At 42.9% G+C, this 26,014-nt stretch overlaps 2 protein-coding genes across 6 annotated transcripts in view; one reads left to right on the forward strand and one right to left on the reverse strand.

Annotated features, from left to right (window-relative positions):
- Positions 1 to 984: 984 nt before the first annotated feature.
- Slc25a15 (solute carrier family 25 member 15) lies at positions 985 to 25,393 on the forward strand. 5 transcript variants are annotated; one of them, XR_006853823.2, is made up of 8 exons: positions 985 to 1,094; positions 3,881 to 3,995; positions 9,891 to 10,149; positions 14,806 to 14,943; positions 17,130 to 17,299; positions 17,694 to 17,852; positions 18,295 to 18,516; positions 19,208 to 19,440. XR_006853823.2 is itself a non-coding variant. In XM_046454078.2 (7 exons), exons 2-7 carry the CDS (start codon positions 3,941 to 3,943, stop codon positions 19,330 to 19,332), a joined length of 906 nt encoding a protein of 301 aa, XP_046310034.1. In that variant the 5' UTR covers positions 985 to 1,094; positions 3,881 to 3,940; the 3' UTR covers positions 19,333 to 25,393. The 5 variants fall into 5 exon arrangements, 4 of the variants coding, with proteins under 4 accessions (XP_046310034.1, XP_046310035.1, XP_046310037.1 ...); XM_046454078.2 differs by lacking the exon at positions 18,295 to 18,516 and having other exon boundaries at positions 19,208 to 25,393; XM_046454079.2 differs by lacking the exons at positions 985 to 1,094; positions 18,295 to 18,516 and adding an exon at positions 1,289 to 1,309 and having other exon boundaries at positions 19,208 to 25,393.
- LOC124099008 (phosphatidylinositol 3,4,5-trisphosphate 3-phosphatase TPTE2-like) overlaps positions 24,944 to 26,014 on the reverse strand; it is a 45,832-nt gene continuing 44,761 nt past the window's right edge. Inside the window, exon 16 of the mRNA XM_046453963.1 lies at positions 24,944 to 25,055. Within this exon, the coding sequence (XP_046309919.1) occupies positions 24,944 to 25,055 (112 nt within the window). The remainder of the gene's footprint in view (positions 25,056 to 26,014) is intronic.

The raw sequence follows: 26,014 nt of genomic DNA on the forward strand, positions 1-26,014 counted from the left end.
TCTAACAGGAGCTGGGTCTGTGCTCAATTAGGTTTTCTTTTCCTAGTCTGTAAAAGCCCCAGGACTAACTGGTAGTGCCAGACTGCTATAGGTTCCAGCTTGTTAGTTTACATGTCACTCTGGACAAACTCTCTGGTTTGTTTCTATAGTTAATTGTCTTCCTTAAGCCCAAGTTCCAAAGTGCAGATGCTGCAGAGCGCTTAACTACCAGGCTGTGTTACTTTCATAGCACTCACTGTGGCCAGGAAGGTCTGTTCTGTTGTGCACTCAATGCTACTAATAAGTCCTGTCAGATATTTCAGTCATCAACCTCGAATCATTTAAAGCAATTCGCAATAATCCAACACCATAAGCAAACAAGGCTGGAAGTTGGAAAAGAAAGGGAATAAAACAGTGTGGAAAATGAAAATAAATTTAGGCAGGCTGAAACACAGCAATGGGAAGGCAGTGGCTGAGAGTAGCTGTCTTAATTGGACCAAGTTCCTGCCAAATTGCCACGTATTAGCTCTTTGCTGTAGGCCACTAAATACTTCTTTGATTTTCCACTTTTTAATAAAATGCTAACGAACGGTAGATATGCCCTATAACTTATTAGGAGCCAGGGGAGCAGAGAGGCTGACTTGGAGTTACAGTTTTCATCAGTGCGTCTTCCAGGACGTCATTGGGGATGGCTTCCCTTGGCGGGAGGGCAGGTGGGAATTAAAACAACAAAAACAAAAATCAGGCATAAGCTTGTTGTTTTTTTCATCACTGTCACTCCAGTACGTTCGAATTCGATGAGAAGCTGCTGACGTCCAGCCCCGAGCGCGGCCCGTCCGTCCCGTAGGCGGCTCGGGGCGCAGCCGCTCTCCCGCTCCTCCAGCGCTCAGCGGCCAGGAACCGACTTCCGCCGTCCCGGCGCGCGGACCTGGCGGGCGGGCGCAGCGCGCTCCCGACGCCAGGGGCGCTCCTGAGCGGCGCGGGATGGGCGGGAGGGGTGGGCGGAGCGGAGGGCAGGACGCGGCCAACCCGAGTGTTAAGCGGCTGCCTTGGCCGCCCTGGGTAGCAGAGAGGGCGGCGGAGCCTGAGCAGGACGCAGCCACGCCAACGCGGCGGTGAGCGCAGCCCGCCCGGAGGAGGGAGCGGGGCGCGGGCGGGCCCCGGCCCGGGCGACGTGACCTTTCCGGGCGGCGGGTGACGGCGCACACGTGCCGCGGGCCTCGCGCGCTGTCCCGGGACTGGCCGGCTGCGGCTCATTCGAGCTTCTCCTGCTCCTGGGCCTCCTTTCCGCAGGGCCCACCTGGAAAACGGTGTCCTCGCCTGCCCCCAGGTCGAGTCATCTGGCCTCGGGGCGCGCGCCGCCCGTGCTCGGGCGCTGGGAGCTCCGGGGCGCTGATGAATGGGAGGCTGGCAGGTTCCCCGGAGTGGCTGCGGGGCTGGGACAGCATTCGGACCCGGGAGAGAAAGCTGGAAATGGACCCCCTAGTCTGCGTCTTGCTCGATTCCCTAGTGGCGCGCGGGGTTTGCATCCCAGCGCCTTGTGCCGGGTTTGGGGGCTGGGGTGGCGGGTGGGCCGGTGGCCTCCAGCGTTAGCCTGAAACTGGAATCCTGCGGCAGTTCACCTTCCTTAATGGGAAATGTGGCCTTATCCATCCTCCCGTCCGAGAAATTAATTTCCCCAAGAACCAGAAAGAAGTACGGCCAGCGCCGCGGTTTCTGTCTGCCAAGTCATAGTTTGAAAGAGGGGATTCAGTTTTTCTATCCCAAGTGGTACAATAAGCTCATCAATTTTGATGCATAGTGATCAGTCTTGCCTCCTCCGAGTTTTGTCCTCTCCAAGCCATAGCCACGTATAACCTGAATTAATTGTGCACATCTTCTGAGTTCATCTGTTAGTACTTACCATTATTTTCTATAATTCTACAAGCAGTTATTTGTAGGATTTAATGTGTTTAAATTTGATTTACCTACAGGAGTTGAGTTCACACTGACAAAATAGTATTAACTGCTGTGCTTTTCTTTACTTCTAAGGAAAGAATTGTCCACACAGAAAGAGACAAACGTCTTGAGGTGTATCTGAGAGGCCACCTTGGATGTGCTCTGTGCCTCTGCCTCCCAGTTGCTTGTTTCTTCCTTGAAATATACGGCTGAGGTGTTTCGGGGGCTTTTTGTTTGTTTTGTGTTGTTGTTTTGGCCAGATTGGACTACTTTAGAATGGGAATTGGTTTGTAGGTATAGTCCTGAAAGACAAGCCTTTTTAAGTTGAATCATGTCTGTGTCACTGACTAGTTCTGTGACCCTGAAGATGACCTTGCCTTCCTTTGGTCTCATTTTTCCTTGTGGAAGATGAGGAGAATGATAATCTTTTCTAAGTAAAAGTTGGAGAGCCACCACTTTATTATCCTAGTAATGGTCTGTCTCTCCAAGCCTACCAGTAACCATGAAGCACATCTTGTACTTCAACCTTGAATGCTTTATTAACTATTGCGTTTTTATTACTGGTTAATTTTTTTTTTTAATAAAGGAAGCTTCTTGGAGTTTGGTCATTGGCAAAATGCTTCAAGTGGTTTAAAAACTTCTTTGTGGTTACCATTATTTTCTGTTGACATTGATCCAGTGTACCGACCTGCTCCTCAATGTGATGAGGAATGAAATTTGTTCTCTGCTATTCATGAATATGTCACGTAGTTTTAAAACCATACAGAATTGGTTATTTTAGTCTTCTATGTTAAGTAGCTGCCTCTTTAAATTTCCTGGTTAATATTTATTAAGTCCATATCTCAGCAATAGTTGATTTTTATCCAAAGATAGAATAGACTGCAGTTTCTTCAAATACTATAGGCTCCAATCCAAATATAGTAAATCAAGATTTCATGGAGAGAGGCCTGGTAATTTGAACATTTAACAAGTATTTCCAGGTAGATTTTTTTATCAAGCAAATTTGGGATTCAGTGGCCCAGATACTGCATTTCAAAGTGTGTTTGTTGGGCAGGCATTATCAGCCTTACCTGGGAACTAGTTGTGACCACAGACTCTCTGGTTCCACCTAAAGCCTACTGAGTCAGCATCTGCATTTTTAATAAGACCCTAGGTGAATTGTGTGCACAATAACTTTGAGAAGTGCTGGAGAGGAGGTAGGTTATAAGTACGCAGTTGGTTCTCTATGCTGGGCTTTGTTTTGAGAACTTGTGATCCATGTTCATGTCAGCCCCATGTGACTATCTGTGATTGACTTTTTTATATATATATATATATAAAATATATAAAAGTTGGTCACAATACCTTCATTTATTTAGTTTTATTTATTTATTTATGGTGCTGAGGATTGAACCCAGGACTTCCACGTGCTAGGCAAGTGCTCTACCGCTGAGTCACAACCCCAGCCCCTCACTGTATTTTTAATATTCACCTTGTACAGGTAAGGACCTCTAGCTTTAGGGGTATAACGGGCCACCTTGCCAGAGGAGGCATCCACACTCAGGGACATGGAACTCCACAGAGCTAACCTCTGCTACCTGGGTGTTCTTTTCCAGGCCGCCTTTTAGGCACCCAGCAGCACAGAACCTTCTTCTGAACCCAAAAGTAGTGGGCAATGAATCACTCAGCTTCATTGTCTATCTTGAATCTCCCTCCTTAGGAGTCTGAGCATGGGGGATTGCAGGCATGGTGGTGCATGTCTATAATCCCAGTGACCCTGGAGAATGAGATGGGAGGATTGCAAGTTTGAGGACAGTCTCAGAAATTTAGTGAAATCCTGTCTCAAGAATTTTTAAAAAGGGCTGGGGGATGTAGCTTAATGGTAGAGGGCCCCAGGGTTCAATCCCTAGTTCTGCAAAATTCAAATAAGAACCATGGGGGTCTACAAAATCCAGGCTAATGGTGAACTCTTGCCTCTTCCCAGGGATATGCAGTACCTATCATAAGCTCCTAAGAGTTGCCTTCCACGTAGCCCAGCAGCACCATGAAATCCAATCCTGCCATCCAAGCTGCCATTGACCTCACAGCAGGGGCTGCAGGTAATCCCAGTAAAAAAAACCAATGTTCTGTTTCCTCAAGTACCTTCTCTGCAAGATCAAGTGAAATTGGTATAAAAATATTCCCTTTGTCATCCTAGAAATAATATGCTTAGCCTCAGAGTGAATTTATTAAATGGAAGTATAATATTTTTCAGAACGTGGCAGACAGTAGAGTAATATTCTTTATATTAAAACTTTGAATCAGGAAGAAAGGTAGGAATGTCCCCAATATATTGCTAGAAAACCGCTCAGAGATGAAATCACTTACCCACTGTCACACAGCTAGGATATACAAGTGACATTGGACTCTGTCTCAAGTTTGGAGTCTTCAAATCTTTTGTAGTACAAAAATAATACCATGTCATCTTTCCGGGAAATGCCATGTGCTGTTACTGGTGCTGGGAAAGGAAAGAGGGCACCCTTTAGAAACGAGACTGATATTCCACTGGTTCTTAAAGCCATGGGAGGAAAGGAGAGGTAGTAAGATTTGTTGGGGCTGGTCATATAAGGTGTGCCCATGGGCAGACTGGAACCTGCCAGGTTCCATTTGCAGGCCAGTCTTTAGGATAATCACCTTCAAGATGCAGGCACAGCAGATAGCTCAGCCAAGGCAAATGGTGAAATTGGGTTTACACAGTGATCATTTAGTTTTCCAGAATCCTGTGTTACCTTCGGGTTAGAAGAGCACTGGAATGCTTGTGTTTCCCAAGTGTCCCACTGATTCTCATAATGCTTACAGTTCCCCGGACTGGGGAGGCCAGAGGGGTAAGTTGCCCAATGCTCTGTTATCCACTGGGATTTCCCAGGTCAGCAGATAGGCTATGTACAGGGGCTGCCACTTCTCTCTCTGTCCTTAGTCCAACTGTAAAAAAAAAACAAAACAATCCTTTTCCAGAAAGGAACTAAATATTTTTTCAGGAGCCAAAGGTCGGTCAAAGTAGGCTAATGAGTAAGTCTGGACATGGTCTCACAGACACTGATAAGGTGCCTGGGGCAAGGGCACCTCTATGAGGTTAGAGACCATAAGGTGTGTTCCAGTTGACTAGCAGGCCTGGAAGCTGGCTGAGCTCTGCCACAGTGATCTCTTTCCCACTGTGTGCTTTTGGGTCAGTCTTTCATGCTTCGGGGAGGAGAGCTGCAGTTCCCTACACCCCCGGGTACTGGCCTTTCTCCTCTTCCCCGCACCACTGGAAGACACTGAGAATGTGCAACCATCTGTGGCCTCTGATCTCAAACCATCATAAGAACACTCTGGGTACAGTTCTTGTCTTACTGACAAGAACCACATATTTTATTTTATTATTTTATCACATAAGAGATTCTTAACTTTTGGCATTTTATGTCCTTCAGTCAGTATACAGAAGATCTAAGATCCATTGTGGTAGAATTTAAAAGCTTACTTTTTTCTGTTTATATGCATTCAGGTATTTGGGTCAGTTTTTATGTAATTTATGTTTGGATCCTGGTATAGAAATCATTTGTTGATGAAAGTGTTTTGTAAAAATTACAATATTAACATACATTGGGCCCTTAGATATACTGACACTAAATGGTCCTGCTGACTCTGGGTAGGCATTTCTCCCTTTGCTTAGCAACATAGGATCACCCCTCCCTGATGCAGAGCTGCCATGTTTTGCAACTTCCAAGGGCAACATACTCGTTTGCAGGGGCTCTGTGGGCCAGGGACTGGGCAGAGGAGGTACCCATTAGTGACATAAGAACCTGCATTCTACTGAGAGACAGTGGGAATGCAAATGGGAAACACTAGTCTCACTTTTTTGAAGGCCCCAAAGCTTCTGAATTATTGATAAAGCTTGATGGCCCTTTAGAGATCATTGGCTCTAAGGTCACTGTTTACCTAGGAAAGAGTCCCAGAGAAGGATGGAGATTTGTTCACGGTTACGCAGATGGATGGTGTGAAGTCTGGGCCAGGACTGCGGCTTCCTGGTTCCTTGTCTAGTGTTGTCTGTTTTAGTGCCGCCTGATGGGTCAGCAGCCCTGGAGAAGGTCAGGGGTGGTGTGCGGTCTTAACCTCCCTGGCTTTCTGGTCAGATAAACTGCTGGGCTTTGGTTTTTTTCTGTCAGGATCAGAGAACCCCTAGTGATTTGTGGCCACAGCCCACCCAAGGAAGTGATTCCTTTGGAAGTGTGGAGCCAGCTATGGTCCTGGGCGATTTGGGCAGAGCATACACGTGTTGTTCTTTGCGTCTCTCCTTTTTCTTTTAAAGCTTCCCCTGCCAGACAGGTTTTCCATCCAGCTCATCTCCTCTAAAGTGCCAAGAAGTTATCATTTCCCTGTCTGCACTTGTTGTAGAAGAGATTCCAGGAATGGATCTAGAGCCTGAGGCAGCTAGGATAGGGGGATTTGAAGAAGATAGTTAGATAATTGGGTAATTGTTGAAATGAGGCAATGTGGATCCCAAAAGTTGAATTGCCTTAAAGGGAAATCTGGATACTTTAAGAGTTAGTAGTTCAACATCTTTAATGTCAAGGCAGCCAGAGCCCTGACAGCTCTGTGGCAGCACACCTTATTAACCAGTGTCATTGGGGAATGAGTACTTTAGATTGTTTGTCCTCTCGAATGCTAAAATGAAAATCCTTTTTTGATAAGAATATCTTTTTTTTTTTTTTTTGAAATGGAACATTTTTTTTTAATTGGTTGTGGGATTCTGCAACTTGATAAGAATATCTTAAAAACAATATGCTTCCTTGCCTTTTACTGCTGTTTGTTGAGGGGTGTGAAGTATACCTGCCTATCTTCCCTGTGAGCTGTTCCTTCCCCTGACTGTCCCACCCTGATAGATTTGCCTTCGTGCCTTATGCTTTGCTGCCTGTGTGTCCTGCCTCACAGTCTAAATGACCTGTGGCTAAATGTTGACCACTACCCAGTAAGAATGTCTGTCCTCAAAATGAGGTGCACAGCCAGCTGTGACACCCCTGAAAAATACAGAGGCTGTTTTCACTTGTTTTTCAGGGAGAAAAGCCTGATCATATGTCTGACTTCTACACAAGTGAAGAAGTATTTGTTCCCTGTAATAATTCCTGGCTTTCTTGACTTGATAGGTCTCTGAGAACCTGCCAGGTGTGGGTCTGAGCAGCTGGTGCTGGCATTCTGAATAGTCATCACTTATGGGAAGGGGTACGCAGGACTTGGGATGTGGGGTATATTACAGGTAAAGTTAGCTCACATCCCAGGGATTCACAGGAGGGAATTAGCATTTGAATATTAGCCATCCACCCTCTCCTTGGAAAGGTCATAGATACACAGCAAATACATATTGTAACCTGTGATGTCTGCTCCCTCCAGGCTGATTGATAAAATAGGAAAACTCAGCATATGAAGAATGGAGGAACTTTGGTTAGGGCAAAGGGAAGGGTGGGGATGGGAAAAGGCAGGGGGTAGGAAAGATGGTGGAATGAGATGGACATCATTACCCTAGGTTCATGTATGAAGACACTACTTGGTGTACAACCAGAGAAATGAAAAATTATGCTCCATTTGTGTACTATGAATCAAAATGCATTCTGCTGTCATATATAACAAATTAGAACAAATAAATAAATTAATTAAAAAATATAAATAGGGGCTGGGGTTGTGGCTCAACGGTAGATTGCCCACCTAGCACATGCAGGGCCCTAGGTTCACTCCTCAGCACCACATAAAAATGAATAAATAAAATAAAGGTGTGTGTCCAACTACAACTAAAAAATAAACATTAAAAATATATAAACAATAAAGTGCTGTGGAGTGATATCAGCCAAAAAAAAAAAAATAGGGAAACTCTCCAGTTAAAGTATTAACATGCTGAATTAAAGGTTTAATGTGCTGGGAGCTGAGGCAGGAAGATTTTAAGTTTGAGGCTGCCCTCAGAAACATGGCAAGGTCCTTTCTCAAAAAAAAAAAAGGGTGGGGGGCACTGGAGATGGAGCTCAGTGGTAGAGCTCCACTGGGTTCTTCATTCCCCTGAACTGTAATAACAACAGAAAGGCTTTATGCAGTTCATCTGAATCTAGGTTATCTAAAACATGTACTCTCTTAAAAATTCTGACAGTTTCATCATCTTTTGGAATAATTATATTGCTTGGATGTACTTGGATCTTATTGTGGTCTAGCCCAGCAGTGCCTAGTAGAGAATAATTCTAAATAAATTATAATAAATCATATTGAATTCTATTCCACAAATTCAGAACTGAGGATAATTTGGCAAGACAGAGTGCACGGGTATCATTATTCCCTAGAAGAAGTGAATGGTAGTGATAGGACCACAGCAATTGTACTTTTCTTGTTGCTTAATAGACCAAGCCGTGTCTGTCTCACGGCAACTGCTGTATGTTAACCACTTGTGTAGCGAGTGCTGTGCTAAGCTGTCTCCTCCATTTTGGTTCAACCTCCTGCTAACCCTGTGGTGCCGGCATGGAGTAGGGGCATCTCAGAGGTCGCATCCCCTGTCGGGGACCTCACAACAATAAATAGTCCTTCTCAGTGGCCCCTCCCCATCTCTACTTTCCACAGTTTGGGTGGAATAACTGTATAATGTCAAGATTATGAAATCACAGTTTTTAAATATTTTATGTGACCTTCTTTTTTCAGTTTTTTTTTTTTTTTTTTAGTTTTTTATTGTTGGTTGTTCAAAACATTACAAATTTCTTGACATATCATATTCCACACTTTGATTCAAGTGGGTTATGAACTCCCACCTTCACCCCATACACAGATTGCAGAATCACATCAGTTACACATCCATTGATTTACATATTGCCATACTAGTGTCTGTTGTGCTCCGCTGCCTTTCCCATCCTCCACCATCCCCCCTCCCCACCTCTCCCCTCCCCTCCCCTCCTCTCTCTCTACCCCCTCCACTGTACTTTTTCAGTTTTGATGAAGGTCTAGCAGCCTCATTATTTGGTTGTGACATTTCCTAATATAAACAGGGGCATCTGAGATGTGAGACCTCTCAGGACAGAAAGGGTGGTAAATGTTAATCACTGGCAGTTGCCACAACACTAACCCCAGCCCAGGTTCTGAAGATATCATAGGGAAGTTACAGTTCATTCCTTTCCTTATGTATAGGATTCTTATTGAAGCTATCAAATGCAATTTTGGCCTTGAGTATCTGATATTCTTACAATATGAAAACGGATAAGTATAGGACTTATGCTAAGCACAGGTTAACTTCAATTCGTTTATGCCAAGTAAAGGTAAATTAAGGTCTACTATCTAGCTAAATACAAATGATTAATTTGTAGAGTTAAAATTCAAGCGGTTTTCCCTGGGATGAAATATTGTGCTCTGGAGGGATTAATTAGCCAGGCTCCTTGTTTTCTTCATGTGATGCCTGGTGCCCTGTTATTTTCCCATACTCATCAGACCGTGCCGTGGGGCAGTAGGCAAAGACGAGTGATTCTCTGAATTCTGTCTCTCTCACGGCAACTGCTGTGTGTTAACCACTTGTGTAGCAAGTGCTGTGCTAAGCTGTCTCCTCCATTGTGGTTCAACCTCCTGCTAACCCTGTGGTGCGGGCATGGAGTAGGGGCGGGCATCTCAGAGGTCGCATCCCCTGTCCGGGACCTTACAACAAAGCCAGGCTCCAGCTCCTTCCCTCTGATCCCATTGCCAAGGCACCTAAACACATGCACACCTTTGCAGCCTGGGGCTAGGGTGTGGAACATACATGTCTGCCCTGTGAGTAGACCCCTTCAGGGTAGGATTTGGGTGCCGGACATAGTAGGGACTTGCTCTGAGTTGATTACTGGACTCTGCTAGAAGGTTTGGGGAGGATAAGAAGTCACAAGGAACAGAGGTAACGCCTGGTGTAGGACAGCTGGCCTTCATTTCCATGGGTAGCTGAGAAAACCACAGACTCGTGCTAGAGAACACTTGTGTCCTGGTTCCAGGGGGCACAGCATGTGTACTGACTGGGCAGCCCTTTGACACAATGAAGGTGAAGATGCAGACATTCCCGGACCTGTACCGAGGCCTCACAGATTGCTGCCTGAAGACCTACTCCCAGGTGGGCTTCCGCGGCTTCTACAAGGGCACCAGCCCAGCTTTGATCGCCAACATCGCGGAGAACTCGGTGCTCTTCATGTGCTACGGCTTCTGCCAGCAGGTGGTGCGGAGAGCAGTTGGGTTGGACAGACAGGCAAAGCTGAGGTGAGTCAGGACACTGATGCCTTGTTCTTCTTCTTTTTTTTTTTTTTTTTAACAAGAACAACAACAAACAAACACAAAAACATTGTTGTATCGCCCTGGCGTCTGAGTCTCCTCAGGGGGATGCTTTTTAGATGGACAGAAGTGCTGGACTCAAACCGTACATACAGGTTGGGACCCCAGGGTTAGGTCGTGCTTCATCAGCAAAAGGCAACATGTTGCGAGAGGTTGCCTGAGCCATGTGGGTTTGAGGAGAAATGTGGAACTTCAGGGAGGGTCAAAAACACCTGAGAAAATGCAGATGAGCCCCACCTTTCTTTGGCTGAGTCTTCCCCAAACATCAGATCTTGGCTTGGGCTTGGTCTAGAGATCAAACAGTTCAGGAGATACTGGGATGTTTAGCTAGCCCTCCTTTGAATGCTGATCTATTTAAAATGATGGTTATCAGCTTCGTGGTTGCAGAAGGCAGTCTTGGTGGTGGTGTTGGTGGGACTAGAAGCCCTATTGCAGGGGCAGTGCCCACCTGACTAAAGAAGTTCCTTGTGCACAAAAATACCTCAAGGGCTCAAATGTGCCCTTTTACAGGCAGGAGTTCTGTCACGATAGAGGGAGCTTGTGCTTTCAGGGCTAGAGACTGGATGAAATGACTCCAGGAGATGGCATAGTGCCGCAGTCTGTGTGGCTGCAGCAAACTAGCCGGGGGGTGACGAATAACTTGTGTACTTGATACAGCAGGAGTAGGAGCCGTTTACTGCAGGACAGGAGCAGTATTTATACATTCCACACAGCTTATCTAATTAGCATAAACTAGATACATCAGTCAACCAATAAGGAATCTCCACACTTAATGGCTCGCTTTTGTTACTTCTCAAACCACTCCCTCTGGCATTTTGCCAGGCACCATCCAGACTTGTTTATGAACTCTAACATTCCCCTGGCAAAATGCCAGGTGTTATTTTTGACTTGTTTACAGACTCTAACAGCATAGGGCAGAGCTCTGGTCCTTTAACCCTCCAGCACAGAGGGCAGGAAGGAAAGAGGAAGTAGATGGGAGCAGGTGGCAAACCAGGAGAGGACAGCACCCCACAGTGGAGAACCAACAAAAATAAAACAGTGTATGTAGCTTCCTCCCCACAGAGGGAGGGGCTTCTACTTAAGGAGACCTGGGGTTCTGTTTGCCTCAGCCTCCTTAGTAAAGGATGACACAGGAGAGAAGCCAGGGAATCAGTGAGTACCTGTGTGGGTGCTGGTGGCAGGACTTGGCTTCCTCTGAGCAGAGCAAGCCCTTCTGGCCACAGAGATAATGACTTCTGCCTTCTTAGGTAAGCAAAGCCATTAAGGGATCAGGCCTTAATGTCCCTTCCCTTCCTCTTCTCTCAGCCTGTGAACAGTGAAGACTGGGAGGAGCATCATGCTTTTGTGATGGAGAAGCTTGGATACCTTAGAGCTGCATTTCCATGCAGTTTCTAGAAGCTCAAGTCAGTGTCCCTGAGAAAGGGTTGGGAGACGCTTCTTTGTGTCTCTTGTGTGGAGAAGCACTCTGAACACATGGATTTCATGCAGTATGGTAGCATTTAGTTGGTTGAAGTCAGTAGAAGTTCTTCCTCAAGCCTCGTCTTCTGAGCCTCTCTCGGCCCAGTTTCGGCCCAGTCTTCTTTCTGGTAGATCACAGTTGGGGTTGTGGAATGTTTTATAGGGGTCACATCTAGAGAGAGGATTTATCAAAGAGTGGTGAAAAGGAAAGAACTGCTAGTGAGAGCCCGTTGTGAATTTTTGCAATTACATCGTCAATATTTGTCTTTTCTCGGTTTGAACATGACCTGGAGTGGTGTTCTTCTTTGACCTTTGGCTGGATGGGGTCTTACACAGCAAGAGTGTTCAGGTCATGTTTTTTGTTGAAGAGATGACAGCTGATTCTTACAAAACCCCATCCTGTGCCTGTTGCCCTTTCGATTCCATTTTATACATTTATAGTACACTTAGAACCTGCAGCCCATGTGCTTCATTTTGTGCCCTGGTAGATGAGAGTGTTTATTAGAAAGCCAAAGTCCACTGCAAATCTGATCGGGCCTTGTCCTTGTACTAAATAAGGTGGTTGGTGTTGGCTCAGATGTCTCAGCCATCTCCACACCTGAGGTTAAACCAACTTCCACTTTTATTGACTGCCACCTTTGTTCCAGCAAACTTGGCAAACTCTAGTTAATGATCCTGGACGATTGCCTGTCAGCACGTTGACAGAAAGTCCCTGCGTGAGGCCAATTATGGATCTGTAGGCTGGTTAAAAGATGGCAGAATCCATTTTAAGCTTTGTTTTTCAACAAATGAACTAAGGAGTGACGTGAGGGAGAAGTGAACTGAACAGCCTGGGTCAGTTTGTATACACCAGAAGATTGTGTGTAGGACATTTGTGTACCTGGATGGCTCTGCTGTGTTCATGGTCTTGGTGTAATTCTCCAAGATCAAAAGGAACCAGTACTGCAGTACTGTAAGCAGTGTCTTCCTCCTGAAAGAAAGCAAGCCCACACCAAGCCAGATTTTGAGACCTGGATACCTCCACTTGCATCTGCCAGTGGCATAGAGGCTAGACCACCCACTAGGGACAAGTCTAGAGGGGCCTCAGTTTTATATTAATGTTTAATTCTGATGGAACAGTAGGATCATTGAATGTGGTAGGTCCCCTTGGAGATATTTTTACCCTCTGTGAGGGTGGTTGGTCTTAGCTATCCAGTGACCCCAGGAGGCCAGTATTTACTGGGGAGTTAGGGAACCAACCAGTTTTTTCCTGCCTGGTCAAAGACTGTACCACAAATACCGGCAGTGCTCCTACAAAACACTGTATTGGGGCTACAAGGGGGCTTCTTTTCTGACCCCTGTGAATTTCTGAGAATAGTGCTCAGACTTTCCCCTTATTCTTGAACTCTTCCTGGATTCTAGTTTTAAGATCCTACTGGTAACTTAGGGACCTAGTGGTCCTAAGCCCATATGAAAGGAAGTAAATTCTGTTTGTGTTTATTGCTTTCTCGTCTAGTTTGTTGTTTTCACCTAAAACCATTGAGTGTGCAGACTTCACCCACCTCTGAGGCCCATTGTCCCCTCCTCTTGGCCTGTGTTGCTGAGGTTGTGTTTATTCCATTTTCAGTTCCTATAACAGAATACCTGAGAACAAGTAATGGATAAAGAAAAGAAGTTTAGCTCACAGTTCTGGAAGTTCAAGAGCATGGGGCTGGCATCTGCTTGGTTCTGATGGGGTTTTCTAGCTATATCACAGCACAGCAGATCACATCATGGTGGGAGTATGTGTAAGAGGGAGAGATTTCATGGTGTTACAGTAGGATAGAGAAATTCCCAAGTGAGGCTTATTTTGTTGATAACAATAGTTTGTTCTTGTGGAAACTAACTGGAGTCCTGTAAGAACTACATTGATCCCTTCCAAGGGTGGCAGTGCCCCTAAGAACCTAACTGCCTTCTACTAGCCCCACCTCTTATAGGTTTCACCACCTCATTAGGGAGCAAGATTCTAGCACATGAACCCATGGGGACACATTCAGACCAAAGCAGGAGGCTGGCAGCTGACTAGGAAATCTTTTTGAAATGCAGGGACTTTTCATTATAAATTTGTACTGGGTTTTCATCTGTGGTAGTTCATTACATGACCAATTGTTCCAGGATGGATTATAAGCATGAAGGGAAGACCTGAGAACTTAATCTTTTTAAGGCTTTCTGGCAAATGTACTATAGTTGTGCATGTTTTGAGTGGGGGACCTATGGGTCATTTTTCCTCCTCTCCTTCAGGTGTTTTTGCTTTATTTTGTATGTCACCCTGTGCCTTAGCGTGGTCTACTATAACAAAATGCCATAGTCTGAGTTGCCTAAATAACAAACATTTCCCCTAGTTCTAGAGACTGCAAGGTCCAAGATCAAGGTCCCAGCAAATTCAGTGTCTGGTGAGGGCTCACTTCCTGCTTCATAGTACTTTCACACTGTGTTCTGACATGGCAGAGAGAGCAAGCTCTCTGGTCCCTTCTTCTTCTTCTTCTTTTTTTTTTTTGGTACTAGGAGTTGAACCCAGGGGTGCTTAACTGCTGAGCCACATCTTCAGCCCTTTTTTAATTTAGACACAGGGTCTCGCTAAGTTGCTTAGGGCCCCGCTAAATTGCTGAGGCTGACTTGGAACTTGCCATCCTCCTGCCTCAGCCTCCTGAGCCACTGGGATTACAGGTGTGTGACACTGCGCTAGGCTCTGGTCCCTTCTTGTTAGGGCACTAATGCCATGATGAGGGCCTCACTCTCATGACCTCTCTAATTGCCTCTTAAGGACCCTCTTCAAATATCATCACATTGAGGCGTAGGGCTTCAACACAAGTATTCAGCCCGTATTCAGTACCTAATGAAAACAGCATGGATGTGGCAGTCAGGCAGACCTGGGTGTGATTCCTGCCACTTTGTAGCTGTGTGACTTTGGACACATTATGGATCATTTCTAAGTACCATTTCCCTAGATAGGAATTAGGGTATTGCTGTCACCTCACAGGACATGGGATCCCTTGCTGCAACAGCATGTGCCGATCCCACTTTAATCCCCATGTTCCTGTTCCTTGAGGTGGAAGCTGAAGGAATGAGTAAGCTGACAGAGGTGGCTTCTGTGCTGTGTGCTTTCAGTGATCTGCAGAACGCAGCTGCTGGGTCCTTCGCCTCTGCCTTTGCCGCGCTGGTGCTTTGCCCCACGGAGCTCGTGAAATGCCGGCTACAGACCATGTATGAAATGGAGACGTCAGGAAAGATAGCCAGGAGCCAGAAGTAAGTATTGTTTGAACACAAACGAGAGATCTCTGTTGCCTTGATATAGTAAGTGTTTTTTTTTTTCATTTTATATTGTATTAAAATTTAGTAGATACGGAAACAGATTTATCTACTCCAAAATATTATTTCTAGAACACTTTCCCCTACCAATCAAGGATTATTTTCTGCAAGGATTTTCTGTGATGGTTGTACTGACTCTGAACCCCATAGGACATCTTAGGCAGATATTTAATACCCCAGAAATGGAGAAGCCTGGAAGTTATTCCCCTTTGTCCTCTTGGGTGTGTATAAGGAATGACCCTCAACCATATTGGGTTTTTTCAAATGCATCTGAGAACTGATCCCTCCTAAGTGCTGATTTGGATTCTGAGATGGATATTCAGTGCCCATTCCCAGGTTTCATGCGTTGTTCAGGTTGATCACACCAGATCCTAGTGGTGACTTCTTTGCTCTCTTCCTGCCCTCCCCTGTCCTTCATATATATATCTACAAAGGGTCCAAGTTTTGAAAACATTCACAAAACCCTCTGTAAGCACAGAACTCTTCTGTGATCAAATCGTGCTCCAACTCATCTTACAAGATTCTCACTACCCTGTGAGAATGTATATGTCATTCAAGATAACTTACTTGAATTGAAAAGCAATTTATTATCCTTATTAATCACAAAACTTGGCTATTGCATCCTAACATCTGGCTGACCAAAGTTCTGGTTGAAGATGTTGAAGTGGTGAATTCCAAGCCTGTGAATTTGCTGGGAAAACTGGTAGACAAATCAGCCATTTTTAGTTAGCAGTTTCCTCTCAGCAAGAATGGGGTTTGTAATAGTGCCCTGTTTTCTGCATCCTTGAGATTCATTTCATCCAACCTGAATCTATTATTTGTTGCCAAGAAGTTCCAAAGTATAAGCCTTGAAAATTTTTTCTTGAACTAGAACATACGCATAGTATTGTAAATACATAAATCATAAGTGTTCAATGCTATACACAGTCACAAAATGAATGGGCCTTTGTAACCAGTCCCTGGATTAAGAAATAGAACACAAATAGCACCCAGAAAGTGGTCCTCATATGCCTTAGAAGTAGTTTTAGGTAATTTAAAGATAGCTATGGTTATAACTAAAGGATTTAAGACTGGTAGACACCTTGCAAGAAAAGAATATTTGAGATGTAGCAGATGCTAAACAAAGCAAGTATAGTAACCTGGGGTAGGGCATGGTTTGGATGCAAGTGGTGTTGTGTGTTGGATTAATGTGTCACATTCTCATGGAATGGGAGCAGCACTGCAGGAAGGGCCTGGCTTATGGGGAATGCCCGACAGAGCCTTCTGAAGCTCTGAGGGAAGATCATCACCCTGAGAACTTCAGAGTGATGTGGCCTTGGGGTTTGATCCTTGAGCTCCTCAAGCCAAGTCCCTTGCTCTCTAGAAAAAGGAAGGAGAAGATTCTCTAAGTCACACAGAGTATGACTTTTTCCTGAGGATAAAACCTGCTATGGTGCAACCCATCATGAAGAGGAGTCTGTGGACCAGAAGTGTCCTGGCCTCTCCAGGAGTAGGACTCTGGTCTGCTTAAAAGGAGTTCCCTGTACCTCTGCTGCTCTCAAGAATCAATTCTGGATGCTTTTTGCATCACAGGGTATAGCTCAGCTCTTAGAATTTCTTTCATCTTGCCTTCAAGTAACCATTTACTCCTTGGCATTAAAACAAAACAATGTGTAAATGCTTGAACAAATTCTCCTAAAAAATAGCATAAATATTGAAGAGATATGGATCAAAGGAGGTAAGGGACTGATCAAAGACAATACCATTTTATTCTTGTTGAGTTTGGAGGACTCCTAATTATAATTTAGGTTTCACTTATTTACTTCTGAAAATATAGGTAGTAGCTTTCTTATATATATATTTTTGATAATGTGACTTCTAAAAATTTTGGCATTCATTTTAATAAATTATGCTTAACCATAACAACTTAATGAACCTGATAATAACAGTCTGCTTCTCTGAGATGCTTCTGAGATTCTTTATTCCATAGGAGGATACCTTTTATTTTCAGAATTCTTGATTCTACTTTACAAAATCAACTGCTTCCTTCCTTGTTCTTGATTAGTTCTGTTAATTGGGTGTGAATGTCCTTGTTCTCCCATCCTTCCTGCTGGCAGTAACTGTCACTCACTGTTCCCTCCCAGTACAGTTTGGTCTGTTGTGAAGACTATACTTAGAAAGGATGGCCCTTTGGGCTTCTACCATGGACTCTCAAGCACTTTACTTCGAGAAGTACCGGGCTATTTCTTCTTCTTCGGTGGCTATGAGCTGAGCCGGTCGTTTTTTGCATCAGGGAGATCAAAAGATGAATTAGGTAAACGTGTTTGCATTAACAGCATTTGGGTATGTGGAGGCTGCTCCCTGGTGGTGTGGTTTCCGGGGATTATCTGCTCAATGCACCTCCATTTGGGGAACCCATCTGGCACTAGAAGTTTCTGGGTGCTGAAAAGTAACATGGCAGCAGATTATAGCCCATGCCCTTTCCCCAGGTTTGGTAATTTCCTCAAGACAGGGGCTGAAGCAGAAGCAGCACATCTCAAACTGCTTTACTGGAATAACATTCATTAATTGTTCTGGATCCATTTTAAGGGGTGAAGAAATGCGGAGGTTATTTTTCCCATGGGGAAATCACTTATTTTCACTAGTTTCTGGAAGTATCATATGGCTGTTCTTGAGATCAAATACCATTTGCTGTTTTTCTTCTCTAGGCCCTGTGCCTTTGATGTTAAGTGGTGGAATTGGTGGAATTTGCCTGTGGCTTGCTGTATACCCAGTGGATTGTATAAAATCCAGAATTCAAGTTCTTTCCATGTCTGGAAAACAGGCAGGATTTATCGGAACCTTTCTAGGTGTTGTGAAAAATGAAGGTGAGCCTGGTGCGGTGGCACATGCATGTGATCCCAGTGACTGGAGAGGCTCAGGCAGGAAGGTTGCAAGCTCAAGGCCAGTCCCAGCAATTTAGTGAGACTCTGTATCAAATTGGGGATGTAGCTCAGTAGTTAAGTGCCCCCCTGGGTTCAGTCCCTAGTATCAAAAAAAAAAAAAAAAAAAAAAAACACACACAGAAAGGTGAGTCAACTAGTTTCAGAAACAGAGTAGGTGTGTATATAGAGTGATCACTCGCTTCAATACTGTCTTGCTGAGGTTTGATCAGATGTTTAATTGCTCTCTTCTCCCTGCCTCTTATCCTTTTTCTAGCACTGTATATTAATCCACATTTGTAGCTTTCTGTTTCCAGACTCCTTTCTTTAGCTTATTTTCATTATTCTCAAGAATGTTCACAATTCTTTTTCCTAATCCCTTGGGCAGGTACCTGTAAGGATTCTTTGTCTAAATAGCTTGGAGGGAATTTTTAAGATGTGGACTTTGTCCAAGGGGGCGAATGCTCTGAAGTTAGCACCACCTGCTTTATATAATACAGATATTACAGAAGATAATCTCTAACACGACCACTAAGGGCTTGAAAAGAATGTCCAGCATCCTTAATGCTAAGACTTCTGGAATCAGAAATGGACTGAGCAACTTCTGAAGGTGATTTACTATCAATTTTTAGAGTTATGTAGGAGAATAAAGATTAATAATGCTTGTATAAAGCCAGCTTTATGCAACCTGTTTGTAAAGACCTGTTTTTCTAGTATCCACTGTACATCTTCAAACTTGGGTTATGAACTTCTGTTTTGATTTTTAAAAGGGAAAGAGTAGTAACACAGACAAATTTAATTCATATCCCAAATAGAGTACAGACATCTTGTATATTACTCATACTTACCTTCCTGAAAATTTGCATGACACTTTATAATAATTTTACAAAGTACACATGCTTCCTTTATGTAATTCAGTCTTCATAAACATGCTGGGCAGTGCTAATACTAGAAATAGGTCTGTTATCTCAGTGTTGGTGCTCTAGATGCCATCTTTGGCCCCAGAGTTGCTTCTGTCTGCCCATCTTAGGATCAGCTCTGCCCTCTGTCTTCTAGGCATTAATCAGGTATTGAATTGGTTTATGTTACCTCAGCAACAGTCAGCTTTGCAAGAGACTTGATCCTTATCTAGTTTCTGTTAGTCTATATAGGAAAACCTGGATGTAAGTCCTCCTACTACTTGTGGGGTTTTAATGCTATTGTTTGGATTTGTGAGTTCAAGTGTGCCTATTCTATGCAGCTGCATGGAGTATTCCCAAGGGGGAATTGTCACAGTCTTTGATTGCCCTTTTGTCTTCTAGGAATAACAGCCTTATATTCTGGACTGAAACCTACTATGATTCGTGCATTCCCTGCCAACGGGGCACTATTTTTGGCCTATGAATACAGCAGGAAGTTGATGATGAGCCAGCTGGAAACATATTGAAGTGTCCTGGTGGGCCTGGATCTAGGCACAGGTGTTTGAGGACTCCTGTTCATCTCAGGGTTTCACGGAGTATGAGAACAACGTGGAATTATTTTGAATTCTTGGGAATTTTGTTTTTGTGTTCCCTTCTTCTATCCTACGTCTTAAACTTTATGGAAAGATGTATATCTTACATCATATATTTTCTCCCCAATTGTGTTGTTCTTACCCTTGATAGAATATGCAGGGTGGCAGATGGCCCAATGAACCTAATTTGAAAGGCTGAATATAGTTTTATTAGGGCATTATTACTTCATGAATCCGTATATGTGCATTTTGGATAGTTATATATTAAGAGAAATTGGTTTCATGTTTAATTTAAAATATCAGAAAACCCAGAGGTGACAATTTTTCACTGAATGGTTATAAATGATTGCTTAAACCATTCTAGTTGTAGGGTCTCTAAAGTCTGCTGAACCTGTGTACTGAGGTTCAAGTTTTCACATAGTACCTGAAAACTAAAATATCCATCTTGATTTTTAATAGACTATACCTGCATACTGGTGTGGTTTCCACATTCTTACTCAAGCTTCAGAGTAGGTATCTTGGATTTTCCCAAGAAGCTTTACTCTTAAAATAGTGCCATTCATTTTCTAGGTGGGCTCATATTCCACACTTGACTGTGTTGCTGGGTGTATCCCTAGAAGATCAGGCCTTTGGGAAGCAGTAGTGGCCTTCACCAACTTTCCTTTTTCTCCTTTCCCAAAGAGCTTTCCCTGTGCTGGGCTGTAGATGAAGGAAAGGGCCCGGAGATGGGCTCTGCTGGGCTGTGCTGTTTGATGATGGCTGACAGCAGCTCTTAATTCTGTCTCTGGGTCCTGGGTAGAATTATGGGTGTTCTATTGGCCCAGATTCGGGGCTGTTGATCCACTTTGTACCACGTTGTCCTCTCTGCCCCACCAGTCAGAAAGCCTTCTAGGGAACAGAGAGTGCCAAAGTCAAAAGAAGCCTTTGCTCCCTGTTTGGTGATCAAGTTAATGTGTTCATGGGCAAAGCCCTGTTCTCTCAGAACTGGAAAGAGCTTAGTGCTTAGATTTCACAGTGAATGATGGCAGGACTGACCCATCCTGAAGTTTACCTCAGAATCCACAACTGCTTGCCATGCTTTTTCAGTGTTTGAGCCTTTTGCTTTTGGGGCTGGCGGTTTAAATTTTAATAAGTATAGATGGGGTGTGAATTTACAAAGAAGTGTAACATAAGAAAAGCAATTTTATCAAACTAGGTGGTATTGTAATATAGGGTCCAACCAGAACAAAGCCCACAGTTCATCTGCTCTCCATAGATTTGGAATGGGCAGCTGTGATCTAACAGGGTCATTCTTGTCACCACTAAAGTCAGCCTTATCATTCTGTGCTACTCCAGGACCAGCAGGGCCACTCTCAGTAAGAAGGGTTCTTAGACAGCCTATAGAGCAAAAGTCAGGCAGGCTGACAATTTTAACGAGTCTTACCTGGTGTGTCTGTCCTTGTGGGCAGAATGTAAATGCTGGGCAACACCTCCTGTTTCCTTCAGCTTTCTGCTCTCAGCCAAGCCTGTGGCAACTCTTAGCCATGGTGTCAGGAGAACAGGGTCAGGGAATCAAGGTGCTACCAAATGGGCAGGGTGGAGAGCCAGGGACATTTGGGGTGCGGATGCTTGTCATGCCTGATGTGCTACAGAGCTAGAGCTGGTCCTCCACTGGCTTTTTCTTTATGAAAAAACCCATTTTTTTCTACTTTTCTCTCTATACTAAATGCTCAGTAGCTGCTGAATGGCACTTCGTCTGAACAGGCATGAACTGAAGCAAACAGAACATGGGACTGGCTTCTAATCAGAGTACTGCTTTACAGTCCACAGCCTCCTTCCTCAGTGCCCAGGAGCTAGTCCATGTTAGCTCATTTGGCAGTAGATCTTCTCATGGGTTGTCCATTCAAGTTTAACTAAACATCTTCCATAGAAATAGTGTGCAGCAAGTGGAAGTGAGGAATGGAAACCTAAGTCTGGAGAATTTATTTTTCTTTCTATTTGTTTAATTTGTGATTCAATATTTGGGTACAGTGTGTACCATTTCAGATCTGTACTCCAGACAAAAATATAATAACTTGAAACACTGTGTTAAAGAAATTTGAGTGTTCTGTCATTAAATTATTTACCTAATGTGAGTTGATGATGTTTCATTTAAGTACTTTATGTCTATGCTGAAAATCAACAGTTAGGATTGTTAAGGAGTTACGTATAGTAATGTTACATATAGTAATATTTCCAGGTGATGTTTTATTGTAGCAGGCATTTTTCGTCTGCAGGATTTTAGATGCAAAGTAATTTTACTGTAGGATAGTTGACAAAAACATATGGAGCCTGTACCCGCTGCAGTTAATGGCCCTCTAGAATTCACTCTCTCCCTTTTGCAGCCTCCATTTTTTTTAATTGGTTGTTCAAAACATTACAAAACTCTTGACATATCATTTTTCATACATTCGATTCAAGTGGGTTATGAACTCCCATTTTTACCCCAAATACAGATTGCAGAATCACATCAATTACACATCCACATTTTTACATAATGCCATATTAGTAACTGTTGTATTCTGCTACCTTTCCTGTCCTCTACTATCCCCCCTCCCCTCCCCTCCCATCTTCGCTCTCTACCCCATCTGTTGTAATTTTTAATTCTTTCTCTTGTTTTTTTTCCCCTTCCCCCTCAAATTCTCTTATATGTAATTTTGTATATCAATGAGGGTCTCCTTCCATTTCTATGCAATTTCCCTTTTCTCTCCCTTTCCCTCCCACCTCATGTCTCTGTTTAAAGTTGATCTTTTCCTCCTGCTCTTCCTCCCTGCTCTGTTCTTAGTTGTTCTCATTATATCAAAGAAGACATTTGGCATTTGTTTTTTAGGGATTGGCTAGCTTCACTTAGCATAATCTTCTCTAATGCCATCCATTTCCCTGCAAATTCCATGATTTTGTCATTTTTTAGTGCTGCGTAATACTCCATTGTGTATAAATGCCACATTTTTTTTTTTTTTATCCATTCATCTATTGAAGGGCATCTGGGTTGGTTCCACAGTCTAGCTATTGTGAATTGTGCTGCTATGAACATCATTGTTGCAGCCTTCATTTTTAAAAACAGTTAAATTTCTTGCTAGTAAGTTTTGGATAATTCTATTCCAAGTTAGTAAAATTTACTTAAGAAAACCAGTGTCATTCTAATACATTTCTTAGGTTCTTTGAAGAATGATTCACTTTGAGTTCTAAGAAAGCGGTACCCCAAGAGGCCTAACAAGTTTTCTTTATATGAGCAAAACCAGAATTATGTGGCAATGCATAACTGCCAAAAATTTTGATGAGTCCTGGAGGATTAGGTTATAGTTCAAACAGCAAGGTTCTTAAAATTTTGTTTTCTTCCCTCATTGCCAGAATTAGAGAAAGGCTTCACCGAACTAGCTCCCCCTACCCTGCCTCCCCACTGCCCCTTTGCCTAAATCTACTAACAATCTATCTTCTGAATTATTGCTGCTAGAATTTAAAATGAAATATTATGCAACCTATTCTGCCATAACCATGCTTCTGTAACTCAAATTACAGGGAATGATGTCAGCAATAACATGCAAGGAACTTGAAAACATGCTTTGTGGTCTTTTCCTTCACAAGAAGCCAGATTAGGGGGAGAAATGGAAAAGGTCTATAGTTGGACTACAGCATTGGCTATTGGAAACCTTGTTTTGGGACACTTAGGGGAGAAACAGGGCAGCCAGGCCACCCAGCAGCTTTGCAGCCTTTTGGTTTGTCCAAGTTGCACTCTTTTGTGCTTGCTATAGAGTTCAGAGCTTTATTCCCATCCGTGTCACTTTGGCATTCACAGCCCTTCCTTTTTTGTGTGTGTTGGGGGGGGGTACTGGGGATTGAACTCTGGGGCACTTGACCACTGAGCCATATCCCCAGCCCTATTTTGTATTTTATTTAGAAACAGGGTCTCACTGAGTTGCTTAGAGACTTGCCATTGCTGCGGCTGGCTTTGAACTTGCGATCTCCTGCCTCAGCCTCCTGAGCCACTGGGATTACAGGCGTGTGCCACTGCGCCCAGTTTCATAGCCCTTCTTGTTATATTTCCATGAAAAAAAGAAAAAAAAAACACTATCATAGATTCCACACTTCTGAGTTGCTGCTCCAGGTAATCCAACTGGTTCGTGTGCTTATTACAACAAAGTTGTTTAGTTGGAGTGGACTGCTCCAAACCCCAACTCTTCTATTTTCACAAACTTTTTTACTGTGTGCTTTTTGTAGAGTCTTTCAAGAATGAGTTATATAGCCATGCCCTGCATAATGACATGTCAGTGAGGGACCACATATTCATTGGTGGTCCCATAAGACATTGCTTAGTGACACTGTAGGGGTTGGCTTAGTTTATGCAAGCACACTATAATGTTGCACAGTGCTGGAATTGCCAAATGATGCTGTCCTTAGAACATTCCTCGTTAAGCCATGCATGATTCTACTGTGTTTTAGCAGAGACACTGGCTTTATTAATTGCTACCTTTTATTTCCTGATGAATTCAACTTGGTCTAGATTGTTGAGAACCTTGCCAATAAAAAAAAAATTCAAATAGGGTAATTTTGATAAAGTCAAAATAGGACTATTTCAAAGATAATCATAGCCTCAGGATACAGTGCAAAGGAAGGTGCTTAGCGTAAAATAACAGCCTCAAAGAGAGAATGATCCCTGTGGACACAGGTCTAACCAGTGTGTGTAGCTAAAAGGTGATTTCCCTTCACAGAGTTCCCCCAGCTTTGGTGAAGTTAGTTGTGAGCAGAGGTGGTAGGTTTTAAAATAAATCTAGATTACTCAATATTTCTTTTGACTTCGCTTATGATGTTACTCAAAGCAGAAGTTACTGAGGGTTTTTTATCCTTTGTGTTTACCAAGGCCCTCTCACTCTCCGTGTGTGTGTGTGTGTGTGTGTGTGTGTGTGTGTGTATGTGTGTAATTAAAGGGAGCCTGTCCCATAAGCTACCTGTGCAGGGCTTGGAACAAGGAAGAGAATTGTGTTTGAGGTGAGGGGCTGGTGCTTGAAACATCTCTCTCAGTTCAAAACTCTGTTGTCAACTTTTTTTTATGTTTATAGATAGTTTGTGAATCAAATAGAGGCACAAAATAGGAATAGTTTTCTAATAAATATGAAATCGTAAATATAAAATCAGAGAACAAATAATTGTCCAAAAATGTATAAGTATGTGGATACTGGTGGGATCAATTTTAAAGAGCTCAGTTATTCTGATGTGAAGGGTCTGTTATTTCAAAGTTCCTCAAAATGATACCTAATGTTCCTGTGTACTGTGTCCCGAATTCATCTAAGTACAAGATAGAAACTTGCAAGTATATTCCTTCAAAAAAGAAATCACCATTGACATTTTACCTGTATTTAATAGATTTCTTAGTAACGTGTATATACATATCTGTATATATACACATACACATACCAGCAAGGACATAGGTTTAGAAGAAAAAATACACAAAAAAATGTATTAGAGATTGGAAAGAAGATGATTCAGTCTGAGAAGGGGAACTGTATTTAATCAGATACCAGATATAGCATTAATTTTGGGTTGTTTCATCAAAATACACTTCTACTGCAAAATCTGGACGGTAAATTTTCCATGTTTTTGGTTTATGGGGATTGTCCAATTGATTTCTTGTTAGAGTAAGCCTAAGGATAGAATAAAATTCATTACATTTTATTTTAGGGCTAACAGAAAAGCCATGCAGTTAGTAGGGTACTTTTGTTGGCACTTTAGAAAAGACTTGCCATGTTTAGAACCTCTGCCCTTTTTTGTGTATGTTGGTTGGCTCCTTCCACCTCCCTGTTAAGGGACCAAATACCTTAATCTTCAGTAACAATATGTTACTGATTCTTTTAACATTGTCTCTCATGGAATTAATGACATCTAAGTTTAATAAAATATCTAAATTTCTGTAAGTGACATAAATCAGGCAGATACTAGATATGTAACAAAATCCAGTAATAAAATATTGTCTCTTAAATGATGAAGTTGGTGTTTTTGGCTAAAGAATAGTTTTATAGCTATTTTTTTTTTAAAAAAAAACTTTACCAGGCAGTATATAAAAACAAATGTGATAGCTCTCTGTAGAAACTTATAATAAAGTGAGAATAAAAGTGATTTAATGTGTTAGTTCTTTAATAATATAAATATGACAGTTTGAAAACTGTATCCTTTAGCAAGAACCACTTTTGAGGAACAACGGGAAATGAGATTAAAATCAACTCTCTCTATTGGAGGGACTTTACTCATGTTAGGAGTCAAAGTTCATTGTTGGCATATACCCAGGAAAAATATTTGTAAAAATATTCCTTCAGGGGGCTGGGGTTGTAGCTCAGCGGTAGAGCGCTCACCTAGCATGTGAGAGGCCCTGGGTTCGGTCCTCAGCACCACATAAAAATAAATAAATAAAATAAAAGCATTGTAAGCATTGTGTCCAACTACACCTAAAAAAATATTTTAAAAAATATTCCTTCATATCCAAAGTCCACTCTCTCAAGATCTAAATGTGTGTATCACAAGTGCATAGACCACACATTCCATTTACTCTTGTCTTATTAGACTTGAGGCGTTATTATATCCAGTTCAGATTTGAAGAAAGAGTAGG

Source organism: Marmota monax, unplaced genomic scaffold (genome assembly GCF_021218885.2).
Source record: "Marmota monax isolate L192 unplaced genomic scaffold, Marmota_monax_Labrador192_F-V1.1 WCK01_AAM20220418_F8-fsc00011, whole genome shotgun sequence".
Classification (NCBI taxonomy): Eukaryota; Metazoa; Chordata; class Mammalia; order Rodentia; family Sciuridae; genus Marmota; species Marmota monax.